General features: G+C 44.2%; 1 protein-coding gene across 1 annotated transcript; it reads left to right on the forward strand.

Annotated features, from left to right (window-relative positions):
- Positions 1–2,356: 2,356 nt before the first annotated feature.
- LOC135550613 (serrate RNA effector molecule homolog) lies at positions 2,357–13,594 on the forward strand. Its single transcript, XM_064981594.1, has 20 exons — positions 2,357–2,455; positions 3,088–3,226; positions 3,373–3,517; positions 3,595–3,741; positions 3,944–4,132; positions 6,198–6,367; positions 7,526–7,716; positions 7,885–8,016; positions 8,227–8,443; positions 10,072–10,247; positions 10,427–10,488; positions 10,591–10,669; positions 10,805–10,999; positions 11,097–11,267; positions 11,409–11,562; positions 11,679–11,872; positions 12,009–12,165; positions 12,383–12,472; positions 12,659–12,761; positions 13,326–13,594. Exons 2-20 carry the CDS (start codon positions 3,106–3,108, stop codon positions 13,399–13,401), a joined length of 2,769 nt encoding a protein of 922 aa, XP_064837666.1. The 5' UTR covers positions 2,357–2,455; positions 3,088–3,105; the 3' UTR covers positions 13,402–13,594.
- The last annotated feature ends 261 nt before the right edge of the window (positions 13,595–13,855 follow it).

The raw sequence follows: 13,855 nt of genomic DNA on the forward strand, positions 1-13,855 counted from the left end.
CATTCATTCTTTCCTTTACACGGATCAGTCGTCCTGGTCCCTTTGCAGAAAAACAGCCCCAATGCATGATGTTTCCACCCCCATGCTTCACATGGGGTGGCAGGTTAGCCTAGTGGTTAGAGTGTTGGACTAGTAACCGGAAGGTTGCAAGTTCAAATCCACAAGCTGACAAGGTACAAATCTGTCTTTCTGCCCCTGAACAGGCAGTTAACCCACTGTTCCTCGGCCATCATTGAAAATAAGAATTTGTTCTTAACTGACTTGCCTAGTAAAATAAACAGCAGGTATGGTGTTCTTTGGATGCAACTCAGCATTCTTTGTCCTCCAAACACAACAAGTTGAGTTTTTACCAAAAAGTTATATTTTGGTTTCATCTGACCATATGACATTCTCCCAATCTTCTTCTGGATCATCCAAATGCTCTCTTGCAAACTTCAGACGGGCCTGGACATGTACTGGCTTAAGCAGGGGGGACACGTCTGGCACTGCAGGATTTGAGTCCCTGGCGGCGTAGTGTGTTACTGATGGTAGGCTTTGTTACTTTGGTCCCAGCTCTCTGCAGGTCGCAATTGTAAATGAGAACTTGTTCTCAACTTGCCTACCTGGTTAAATAAAGGTTAAATAATATATATTTTTAAATTCACTAGGTCCCCCCGTGTGGTTCTGGGATTTTTGCTCACCGTTCTTGTGATCATTTTGACCCCACGGGGTGAGATCTTGCGTGGAGCCCCAGATCGAGGGAGATTATCAGTGGTCTTGTATGTCTTCCATTTCCTAATAATTGCTCCCACAGTTGATTTCTTCAATCTTCAAACTAAGCTGGGACAGGTGTCTTTTATACTGATAACAAGTTCAAACAGGTGCCATTAATACAGGTAACGAGTGGAGGACAGAGGAGCCTCTTAAAGAAGAAGTTACAGGTCTGTGAGAGCCATAAATCTTGCTTGTTTGTAGGTGACCAAATACTTATTTTCCACCATAATTTGCAAATAAATTCATTAAAAATCCTACAATGTGATTTTTAGTTTTTATTTTCCTAATTTTGTCTGTCATAGTTGAAGTGTACATATGATGAAAATTACAGGCCTCTCATCTTTTTAAGTGGGAGAACTTGCACAATTGGTGGCTGACTAAATACTTTTTTTGCCCCACTGTATATAACCTCCAATGATCTAAAACCTTCAATGTTCATTACACCTGATACAACATAGCTGATATTTCTTACTGTCTGTTGTGGGAAAGGATGCCTGGATCATCACCTTCCCCCTCTCCTATGTCTCCTGCATATTATTCTAATTGATATCATCTTTTTTGCTTGTTTCCAAAGAGTTCCCTTAAAAACTGGACAGGGAGGAACGTGACCAAATGTATTTGCCTTTGTGCTGAATAAAAACATGTTAGCTACAGGAACATCACTGTTTTAGGGGACGCTTTGTTCCATTTAAAGCTGAAATAAACACCTGTACTGTAATTCATGTATAATACAAATTATGGTTTCAGACTGTTTGTATTGTGTTTTCCTGTCCTTCATCGGTTTCATCAAATTACTATTTTGTACTACAAATTAATTTCATGTCTCTTAAGCAGACAGATGTCAATGACGAGTCAGGGGATGTTCGTATATTATCATCATACAAGGATGTATGGTCTAATGTGGATCAGGGTGTTGAACCCACTCCTGTCTGGTCGCACATCCTCTGGGACTTCCTGGATCACCAGCATAATAAATTCAGGGGCAAGACTAAGAGCTAAAGGATGTGTCATACCATTGAATGACAAAGGTGAGTACTGGACTCTATGTGCTCTAGCCAACTCTTCTATTGTTGTTGTCATGCCATGTGTGTCATGCCAATGATAGAGGAGTTGGCTACAGCACACAGTATGGGACCAGACAGGATCACGTAGCCTGGTGGTCCCAGCCCTGTGATCTGAGTCACACGCACACCACCTGTCAGGTGGATGGTTTATCTTGGAAAATAATAAATGCTCACTAACAAGGATGTAAACAAATTTGTGCACACAATTTGAGAGAAATACGCATTTGTGCTCATGTAAAATTTCTGGGATCTTTTACTTCAGCTCATGAAACATGTGGCCAACACTTTACATGTTGTGTTTTATTTTTGTTCATTGTATATTTTTGAAAACTAACCCTTTATGGTTTATATTTTTGTGCAATTATTAACGTCCCCTGAAATTCATATGTTGGCTTTGAAGCATTCAACCTACATATGTGTAATTAAATGGATATAAGACCTTTTTGAAGTTTGTAAAAGTTATTTTTATTATATGTTTTATTGTTCTTTTGTTCTTAAACCTGTGTGTTTGGCTATATGCTTCACTAAATATGCAGTTTGAACGTGTCTTCCAACTTCCGGGAAATGTGTTTCCTGTCTAACGGCGTCGCCATTAAGAGACCACGCAGGATTGCTAAAATAACGTGATTTATTGACAGGTAATTTACCCTCCATAAAGTTTCATTTCATGCTGTCACGAGATGTATGCTAAAGCTGATGTTATGTAAAGAAAGTAACAGCATATGTTTTGTACCACGTAAAATACAACGGCCTAGTAAAAGTACCGACCTTGCTTTGTTTGCGTCTACCGGTACTAGCTAGCTTCCAACTAACGCGGCTAGTTAGAAAGCTAAATTACAGTGCTGGGGACGCTAGCTAAGCTAACTTTAGCTTGCTACTATGAACATGTAAACTAAGCTAGCAGTAAATTGGAAGTACCTAATTAAACTACGACTAGCCTACAATGGAGAAAGAAGTAGCTAGCTTCACTAAACCGACTTCGAAAAACAGATATTCAAGCTAGCTAGTTAACGTTAGCTACATAAACGGCTAGCTAGCTACTTGAAATGCCATGTAAGATGTTGGTTAGCTAACTGGTCATGTGACTCACAGTAGCATAACTCAATCAGGAGGTTTGCTTTGCTACACACATTTGGCTAAGGACAACGTAATGTTGGTGTTTAACAAATTATGATGATTATATTAGCTTGATTACTGTGGCCCGTTCGATTTCATTTGTTTGCTGCCGTTAGCTACTTAACGTTTTAATGTTTATGCTATTTGTCTACAGACCTACATTTTTAGGGTGATGGCGGACAGTGATGATGAATATGATCGCAGAAGGAGAGACAAGTTCCGTCGTGAGAGGAGCGACAACTATGACCGCTCCCGAGAGAGAGAGGAAAGGCGTAGGGATGACTGGAATGACAGGTGAGGAAGAGGGAATATACTTGTATAAAACAAAAGAGAAATAATGACACATTGGAAGCAACTTTTGAAATTAGTGAGAACAATTCCAATCCATGTCATACATGCATGGTGTTTCACATGTATCTTTTTGTTCTTTCCGTTTACTGGCGCCCATCTGCAAGGGAGTGGGACAGGGGCAGGGAGCGGCGTAGCCGGGGGGAGTATCGGGACTACGAGAGAGGCCGCAGGGAGAGGTTCTCCCCACCCAGGCACGACATGAGTCCCCAACAGAAACGCATGAGGAGAGATTGGTGAGAATCACATTTATCTACACTACCTACATTGCTGTACACAATGTTTGAGTTAATCTTCCCTCTGTTTTGATCAGGGATGACCATGGAGGAGATCCCTACCATGGTGGGTATGACTTGGGCTACGGTGGTGGCGGAGGCCCCAGCTACGCCCCTCCACAGCCTTGGGGCCACCCTGACCTTCATCTTATGCAGCCTCACCATGGCATACCCATCCAGGCAAGGTGAGGAGGGTAGACTGGGCACAACCAACCTGTTCATGCAGACTTTGTCATCTGTGGAAAGCAGACGACAATAAAATGAAACCATGTCCTTGACTGGAGCTGTGACTGTTCCACCCAATAGATTAGCTTGCCCTTAGTTAGTCAAAATTTCTAAGTAACTGGTTATCTCACACTATTTTTAACCCTGTCATTTGTCTACTAGGCTAGGAAACATCCATGATATGGATCTGGGCCTGCCACCTCCGGTGATGAAGAGCTTTAAGGAGTTCCTTCTGTCCCTGGATGACTCTGTGGATGAGACCGAGGCAGTCAAACGTTATAATGAGTACAAGATAGACTTCCGACGGCAGCAGATGCAGGACTTCTTCCTTGCGCACAAAGATGAAGAGTGGTACGATTATCATAGCCTTTGCTGCTCTATTATTAGTATTCATGATCAGTTTGTTGTGAATTAGGCTGGCAACACTGACAACCATTCTATTCACAGAAATTGTCAGTCAAATGGATCTGGCGCTATCGGAGCTATTCGTTAATAGCTTGGTAAAGACAGTATAGTTTGTGGAAGACGTTAGGCCTATATTTGACAGGTTGCATTATCAAGGCATACAAGACTTTTAGTTGGTTATTATTATAAAAGGGTATAGTTCAATGGGTGTATTTAAAACATCCTGAACATGCTTAATTCAAGCTATTTTTATATAACGATTTTGATCTTATTGAAAGTGTTAAGATAATACTTGGTATTTTGGGCAGGCTTATCGTGCATACCATGCCACCTTTAGATAAGAATAGTTGGTTAATGCTGGGCGGTTACCATCATGAATAGAGAGGTCAGTAAATAGCCTAGCTAGTAAACAGTACAGGATAAAGATTTGGCTCTTAAGTGAGTCTGATTTGGATTATCAGTTGACACAGTTTGTCGGTTTTGCTTATCACACTTTACACAAGTGTGTCCAGGGATTATGATACAATGTCAATGTTATTTTTTTTTTTAACTTAACCAAACCTTCTTCCCTCCCACTCCTCCCCCGCCCTTCACAACAAGGTTTTTGAAGATGAGGAAAAACTGGAACTCCTCGCAGGAATCGTTGTTAGACAGCTAGGGTTTGCACTGCGCACAATGCAGTTGCTTTTAGACGTACAGTACCAGGGATACTAGCTAGACAGACAAATAAACCACTTGCGCGCATGGAAATATTTTCTTTTCTTTAGTATGTGATGCTTTTTTCCCCCATTTTTGTTTTCATATTTGGATCAAATCGAATCCCAAAACCGAAAATGAAATTGTGTGCGCACACAAACACAGTAGGGGGGTGAAGTGGAGCCCATTTTTACAGAAGAGACCCCTCTCAGTATATATGTGTTGTTATACTGGGAGAAAAAAAGGTAAATTTTGTCCACTCCATGGCAAATTTGCTCTTCTGAACTGTAAAATTCTAAACTGTTATGTTATTTTATTTGAATATCTGTGTCCCCTTTGCCTTTGAGTTATTTTTGGTGCGTTGACCTAAAGCATCCTGATATGTTTCACAAACGGCTATACTCACACACAAACACAACACCATTCAAACTTTGTGAAGAATCCACAGTAGGACACCAGAGCATTTCCAGGTGCAAAACAAAAGTGTTTCTTCATATGCCAGTCACTTGAGTGGACCTAGATACACTACATAACCAAAAGTATGTGGACACTTGCTTGTTGAACATCTCATTCCAAAATCATGGGCATTAATATGGAGTTGCTTCACACATTGCTGCTATAACAGCCTCTACTCTTCTCGGAAGTGTTTCCACTAGATGTTGGAACATTGCTGCGGGGGACTAGCTCCCAGTTAGCCACGAGCATTAGTGAGGTCGGGCACTGATGTTAAGAAGCAGTTCGGCTTGGTTGGGTTGTGTATCGGAGGATGCATGACTTTCAACCTTCGTCTCTCTCTCGAGCCCGTACGGGAGTTGTAGCGATGAGACAAGATAGGATACTAAAAACAATTGGATACCACAAAATTGGGGAGAAAAGGGGGGGGGGAGAAAGTCACTGAGCTCTTCTACTGCCAATGTCATCTCTATGGAGATTGCATGCCTGTGTGCTCAATTTTCTACACCTGTCTGCACGGGTGTGGCTGAAATAGCCTAATCCACTAATATGAAGTGGTGTCCACCTACTTTTGAGTATATATTGTAGTTGGATTTAATTGATGCTGTGTTCCCCCAAAATAAGACATTGTAGGTTACAGGAACGTTCAGAAAAAAGTTGTCCTCCAGTATTTTAATTTTGTTTTTTAAATTTGATTTAGTGTTTGGGTATAGAATGGCAGTATATTAGTCACAGTTCATTGCTGTAGGCCAGTTTATTTGGCCTGGCCATACATACAAGGACATTCTCTAACATTCTGCTCCCCTCCATCCCTGCCCTGTCTCTCTCCCGTGCTCTTTTGGGGACATTGTTGTGAACTCAGGTTCAGATCCAAATACCACCCGGATGAGGCGGGCCGGCGGAAGGCTGAGGCCCACAGTGGCTTGCAGAACCGGCTGAATGTCTACATATTCCTGATGGAGAACAGCTGGTTCGACACCGTCTCCCTGGACATGGAGAAGGCCCAGGCCATCATGAAGGTCTTGGATGCAGGTAGAGTAGTGGGTGTGGTTGGAGGTGGGTGGCAGTGGGAGACCTCTCTCATGGCTTCATTCGGCTCTCTTGCAGAGTACTTGGATGTCAACCTTAGTTTCGAGCAGTGTCAGGATGGGTGTTATTTGTTGGTAGGTTTAGTTACCTCAACAGGTTATATATCCTAACCCAGTGGTCACCAAACCTTTTATGATTCAATATCACTTTCTGAGTCAAAATGCAAGCCAAGTTCTACCATTCACAATTTTGTAAACTGGCTTAAAAAATGTACGCCTATGCAACATGAACCTATTTAAAAACAGTTCTGTAGCAATGAGGGTGGTTCAATGTTTTTCTCAGACCATTTTGAAATTATATTTAAAAATGCAAAAATCACACTGGTAATATATAATTTGTTGTATTACTTGAGGCACAGCTGAGTGAGCATAATTTGTTTTTTAAAAATGTACTGATGGCCTGCGTCTAAGGCTTCCTCTCACCGTCCCTCCCCTGAGACTGACCAAAAAGACACACATTATTCCAGCTAATGGCAACTCGAGTCGCACTGCATTATTTCTGCCCCATGCACCAATTCATGTTGTTACTCTTATGACCAGAGAAAGTTTAATATTTCTTAATATTGAAGACAAGCTGATAAAAATAACGCAAGCTTATCTATACAATTTGCTACTTATGCTTTGCAACTGCAGTGTTGGTTGTAAGTGGAAGTAGGGAGAAGCACATTTAATGACTTATAAGAGTGTTGAACAAAGTGTTTGACGGTGAAGTGTTGAATAACTTAAATGTGAACTTCCTTGTAAAAACAGCAGGTCTTTGCTGTATTCATTGACACTCTCTTTAGTCATGGTTTAAATCTCACAGTATCAACTTTGCTGTGCGTTTGATGCTTCTTTTTAGTCTTTACATAAGGAAGCTCAGACCAGTGTCTGCAGTTATCTTGATTTTTCTCCCTGGGGCTGCCGGGTAGGCACAGTTTTACCTTCAGACACATGAAATGGTTCAAACTGGGAACACTTCACTATGCCAGCACTATGGCAGCTAGTGCACTTACTGCCAACAGCATGAAATGAATAAGACAAAAATAGATATGCAAGGCTTTATCGCGATCGACCGGTTGGTGACCAGTGTCCTTACCCCTGTCCTCCCTCTGTCATTCAGCGGTGATAAAGATGGAGGGAGGGACAGATCATGACCTGCGTATATTGGAGCTTCCATCTGAGGAAGAGGAGGAGAGGGAGAGAGCTGACAGGGCGGCAGCTGTTGGTCCTGGAACTGAACCCCCCAAAAAAGAGGAGCCCAAGGATAAGAATCAGGACAATGACCGCAAACCCCCAGCTGACAAAGAGAATGTATGCTGTCTTGTCGTAACCACCTTTTCTTTGCCCTGCTCTATTCTTCACCCTCGAGACAGGGAGTCATCAAATTCTATTGGTCACATACTCCTATTTAGCAGATGTTATTGCAGATGTAGTGAAATGCTTGTCAACTAGTCATTGATGTAGCAAATTCTGCCACAGGGGGAGAGTGATGCCTGCAGCACGGAGAAGGGGGCAAACGGTGGTGGTGAAGCAGCAGCTGAAGGGAGTGGGGGAGAAGAGAAAGGAGAAAAAGAGGTGAAAAGCAAAGAAGTTGTGCCTGAGCCGAAGAAGGTTAGTGTTTAGCGTCCATGTGTCTTAGTCTGTCTTTCTGACTTTTAGAATGTGCTGCTCTTAATGGGCCAAATCCTAACTTGCATCGATGACGGTGGGAAATTTGCACTAAAACAGTACTCAAGTTAGAATTTGGGCTAATTGATTTGAATCAGTGATGGATCTATTGACCTTTACCACCACCTATTTTCCTTCCCATGTGTGTGTTAGCTGAGTAAGAAGAGGAAGCGGAAGCACAGTGGAGACAGTGAAGATGAGGCCAGTGCCTCTGAGAGTGACTCCGATTCGGACTCCAACTCCCATCATTCCTCTGATAAAAATGCAGAGAAGGAGGATGAGGGTGAGGAAAAGGAGGAAGGGGAGGACAAGGACGATGAGGAAAAGGAGGAGGGGGAGGACAAGGATGAAGAGGAAGAAGAGGGTGAAGGTGAGCGATGAAGGCACTGCATTGGGGTCACTGTTTTCACAAATTCTAGTATTCAAATATACATTGCTCGAAAAAATAAAGGGAACACTTAAACAACACAATGTAACTCCAAGTCAATCACACTTCTGTGAAATCAAACTGTCCACTTAGGAAGCAACACTGATTGACAATAAATTTCACATGCTGTTGTGCAAATGGAATAGACAACAGGTGGAAATTATAGGCAATTAGCAAGACACCCCCAATAAAGGAGTGGTTCTGCAGGTGGTGACCACAAACCACTTCTCAGTTCCTATGCTTCCTGGCTGTGCTTTCACTCTAGTGGTAGCATGAGACGTAGTCTACAACCCACACAAGTGGCTCAGGTAGTGCAGCTCATCCAGGATGCTATATCAATGCGAGCTATGGCGAGAACGTTTGCTGTGTCTGTCAGTGTAGTGTCCAGAGCATGGAGGCGCTACCAGGAGACAGGCCAGTACATCAGGAGACGTGGAGGAGGGCAACAACCCAGCAGCAGGACCGCTACCTCCGCCTTTGTGCAAGGAGGAGCACTGCCAGAGCCCTGCAAAATGACCTCCAGCAGGCCACAAATGTGCATGTCTGCTCAAACGGTCAGAAACCGACTCCATGAGGGTGGTATGAGGGCCCGACGTCCATAGGGGGGGGTTGTGCTTACAGCCCAACACCGTGCAGGACGTTTGGCATTTGCCAGAGAACACCAAGATTGGCAATTTCGCCACTGGCGCCTTGTGTTCTTCACAGATGAAAGCAGGTTCACACTGAGCACATGTGACAAACGTGACAGAGTCTGGAGACGCCGTGGAGAACGTTCTGCTGCCTGCAACATCCTCCAGCATGACCGGTTTGGCGGTGGGTCAGTCATGGTGTGGGGTGGTATTTCTTTGGGGGGCCGCACAGCCCTCCATGTGCTCGCCAGAGGTAGCCTGACTGCCATTAGGTACCGAGATGAGATCCTCAGACCCCTTATGAGACCATATGCTGGTGCGGTTGGCCCTGGGTTCCTCCTAATGCAAGACAATGCTCGACCTCATGTGGCTGGAGTGTGTCAGAAGTTCCTGCAAGAGGAAGGCATTGATGCTATGGACTGGCCCGCCCGTTCCCCAGACCTGAATCCAATTGAGCACATCTGGGACATCACGTCTCGCTCCATCCACCAATGCCACGTGGCACCACAGACTGTCCAGGAGTTGGCGGATGCTTTAGTCCAGGTCTGGGAGGAGATCCCTCAGGAGACCATCCGCCACCTCATCAGGAGCATGCCCAGGCGTTGTAGGGAGGTCATACAGGCACGTGGAGGCCACACACTACTGAGCCTCATTTTGACTTGTTTTAAGGATATTACATCAAAGTTGGATCCGCCTGTAGTGTGGTTTTCCACTTTAATTTTGAATGTGACTCCAAATCCAGACCTCCATGGGTTGATAAATTTGATTTCCATTGATAATTTTTGTGTGATTTTGTTGTCAGCACATTCAACTATGTAAAGAAAACAGTATTTAATAAGAAGATTTCATTCATTCAGATCTAGGATGTTATTTTAGTGTTCCCTTTTTTGAGCAGTTTATTTTTGGTAAGGTAATGACTTCTCTGCTCCACTCATTGTGTAGCTGACGGTAAGAAAAGCAAAGAGGAGAAACCAAAGGAAAGGGCGAGAGAGAGGGAGAAACCAGAGGAGAAGAAACCCAAGGAGGACCAGCCCCTGAGACCCAGGCCTCTCCACAGGACCTGCTCTTTATTCATGAGGAGCATCGCCCCCACAATCTCCAAGGCTGAGATCATAGCTGTGAGTTTAAGCAATTTGACTGTACAAACACACTTAACACTTGTATGGACTGTCAGAATGACATTCTACTCTGAAGTTACATTGATACAAGGGACTCTCAGATACAGCTGTTACCCACACACACAATGACTGGAGGCATCCAGGAGGAAGAACTAACCTGTTGTTTTTGCCTCCCTCAGCTATGTCGGAGATATCCTGGGTTCATGAGAGTGTGCTTGTCTGATCCCCAACCGGAGCGCAGGTTAGTTCCCCTTCCACGTGACCACATCCACAGCTGGACCCTGTCTGCTGCTAATGGACTGTAGTGGACGGTTGAAAATGTAATGTCTGTCATTCACCTCAGGTTCTTCCGACGCTGCTGGGTGACGTTTGACCGTAGTGTCAACATCAAGGAGACCTGCTGGAACCTCCAGAACATCAGAGTGAGTTTAACAACCTTTCAAGACTACAACATTAGGCAGTACTGGAACCTGATGATGAGCAAGATATGGCACTTGAGTCACACAGCTGGTTAGTAAGTGTTCTGACCCTGTATGTGTCCTCTTTACTGTGTGTAGCTGCGTGACTGTGAGCTGGCCCCGGGGGTGAACAGAGACCTAGCCCGGAGGGTCCGCAACATCAATGGCATCACCCAGCACAAACAGGTGCTGCGCAATGACATCAAACTGTCAGCCAAACTCATCCACTCTCTGGACGACAGAGGCAGGCTGTGGAGCCAAAAGGCCCGGGGAGATAATGTGTCTGCTGTGGAGGTACAAGACACTGAAAGCAATTTGTCATCTTTGCAGTATGTATCATGAACTTATCAGTTTCTTGGATGTATAATCCTGTATTGTGTGGTTGTATCAGATGGCGGCTCAGAACCCCATCCTGAAGAACATCACTGACTACTTGATAGAGGAGGTGAGCGCTGAGGAAGAGGAGCTACTGGGCAGTGTGGGCGGAGCTGATGCAGAGGAGGGCAGCAAGGAGGGGAACCCAGCCGAGATCACTGTGGAGAGGGATGACACGCTGGTCAAGGTCCATCCATCTGCCTTGGCACACAGCAGCTTTACATTATTTTTATGCAGTGAAATGTTTGGGTTTTGTCTGACACTAAAGTGGTCAAATGAAAAGGAAAAAGTACATTATCTTGACTTGATTTCCTTCATCTCTTCCCAGGTGTTGGACCGTCTTCTCTTGTACCTGCGTATTGTCCATTCCATTGACTACTACAACAACTGCGAGTACCCCAGCGAGGATGAGATGCCCAACCGCTGTGGCATGATCCATGTGCGTGGGCCCATCCCTCCCAACCGCATCACACACGGGGAAGGTGAGCAGGACACTACTGTAATATTCAACACTGGCTAGGCACACATTTGAGATAGCTGCATCATACATTGACACACTATTGACTGACTGACTCTCCTCCCCCTATCATGCACTCAGTGTTGGAGTGGCAGAAGACATTTGAGGAGAGGCTGAGTCCCCTATTTAGTGTGAAGGAGAAGCTATCAGAGGAGGAGGCAGGCAAGATGGGCCGGAAGGACCCGGAGCATGAGGTGGAGAAGTTTGTGTCGGCAAACACCCAGGAGCTGGGCAAGGACAAGTGGCTCTGCCCCCTCAGTGGCAAGAAGTTCAAGGTGTGTGTCTGTTAGGATGGAAGTTAATTGTCAAACAGAAATATTGCATATCCAAAGAGCATTAAGCATGTACTGGTCTGATGTGTGGTGTGGTGCAGATTAAAATGTGAATTAATTTGTTCCATCTGCTGGCCAGGGCCCAGAGTTTGTGCGCAAGCACATCCTGAACAAACACGGGGACAAAATTGACGAGGTGAAAAAGGAGGTGGTGTTTTTCAACAATTTCCTCATGGATGCTAAGCGACCTTCCCTCCCGGAGATGAAGCCACCTCCTCCGCCTGGCCCAGGACAGGGTGAGGGACACGTTGCACATAGAAATAGAATGACTAGCGCTGACAATCATATTTGTTCTACACCATACATTTTGTATTCAAACGTTCTGTAATGTGACATCCTCCTGAAAAGGCCACCCGGGGAGCAAATGTTTCTAGAAGAGTTTAGGTGTAGCTGTATCATTGAATCTAGGTGTGTATTTTTCCACTGACTCTGTTTCTCTCCATCTCTCTGTAGGAGTTCTTTCTCCAGGCATGCCCTTCCCTCCCCAGGGCCTCATGGGCTTCGGTCCCGGCCAGCCTCGTCCTCCTGTCATGGGTTACGGAGGTGAGCCTCTGCCTCATCTCCTATCCTATTATCAATCACATTGATTTATTAAGCCCTTTTTACATCACCACTTATCCTGAGAATTTAACAAATTTAAGTTTACCACAACTATGTAATTAATTTGGTTGCAGCTCTCATGTGTTCTGTTCTGACATGACACACATACTGTACCTTACTCTTCCCAAGGTGGACCTCCTTACCCACCAAACCAGTATGGGGGCGGTCGGGGTAACTATGACAACTTCCGTGGACAGGGTGGTGGCTACCCTAATAAACCCCGCAACAACAGGTGAGACCATTGTCAGTTAGGGACGAATACCGCACCATTCTCTTCGGCCAGTGGCATACCACCCTGCATCCCACTGCTGGCTTACCTCTGAAGCTAAGCAGGGTTGGTTTTGGTCAGTCCCAGGATGGGAGATCAGATGCTGCTTGAAGTGGTGTTTGAGGGCCAGTAGGAGGCACTTCTTCCTCTGGTCTAAAAAATTGTCCTGTGTAGGGTGCTGTCTTTCTGATGAGACGTTAAACGGGTGTCCTGACTCTGGTCACCAATATCCCATGGCACTTATCATAAGAGTAGGGGTGTTAACTCTGGTGTCCTGGCTAAATTCCCAATCTGACCATCATGGCCACCTAATCATTGCCTGCTTCCAATTGGCTCATTCCTCTCCCCTGTAACTATTCCCCAGGTTGTTGCTGTAAATGAGTATGTGTTGCATGGTAAAATTAGTTTAAAAAAAAAATCTTTCCTCTGCTTATGACAGACTTATGTTTAGAAACCTCTTAATTTCTCTCAATCTTTCCTATTTCTATGCTGTGCCTCTTTACACTGCATCCTGGCTGTTTCCTTCAGAATGTCTCGGGGAGATCCACGCAACATCATTGAATACCGTGACCTGGATGCACCTGATGACATGGACTTCTTCTAGACTATCCATTTATTTTAATCTCTTTTGTTTCTAATCATTGTAATTTCCCCTTCTTATCCCCTTATGTTAAGTGATGAATTAGCCTCCCATTTTTTTTGTTCAGTGTCTGCAGCGCAAAGTCTCAGTACAATTGTAACCAACTTGAATTTAAAAAATGTATAACCTCAATAAAAAACATTTGATGACAATGGCATTTAAAAATGTGTGTGTGTGTATATATATGTATATATATATATCTCTCAGCAAAAAAGGAAACGTCCTCTCACTGTCAAATTTGTTTATTTTCAGCAAACTTAACATGTGTAAATATTTGTATGAACATAAGATTCAACAACTGAGACATAAACTGAACACGTTCCACAGACATGTGACGAACAGAAATGGAATACTTTGTCCCTGAACAAAGGGGGGGTTAAAGTAAGTCAGTATCTGGTGTGGCCACCAGCTGCATTTA

The sequence above is a fragment of the Oncorhynchus masou genome, chromosome 12 (genome assembly GCF_036934945.1).
Source record: "Oncorhynchus masou masou isolate Uvic2021 chromosome 12, UVic_Omas_1.1, whole genome shotgun sequence".
NCBI classification, from domain to species: domain Eukaryota; kingdom Metazoa; phylum Chordata; class Actinopteri; order Salmoniformes; family Salmonidae; genus Oncorhynchus; species Oncorhynchus masou.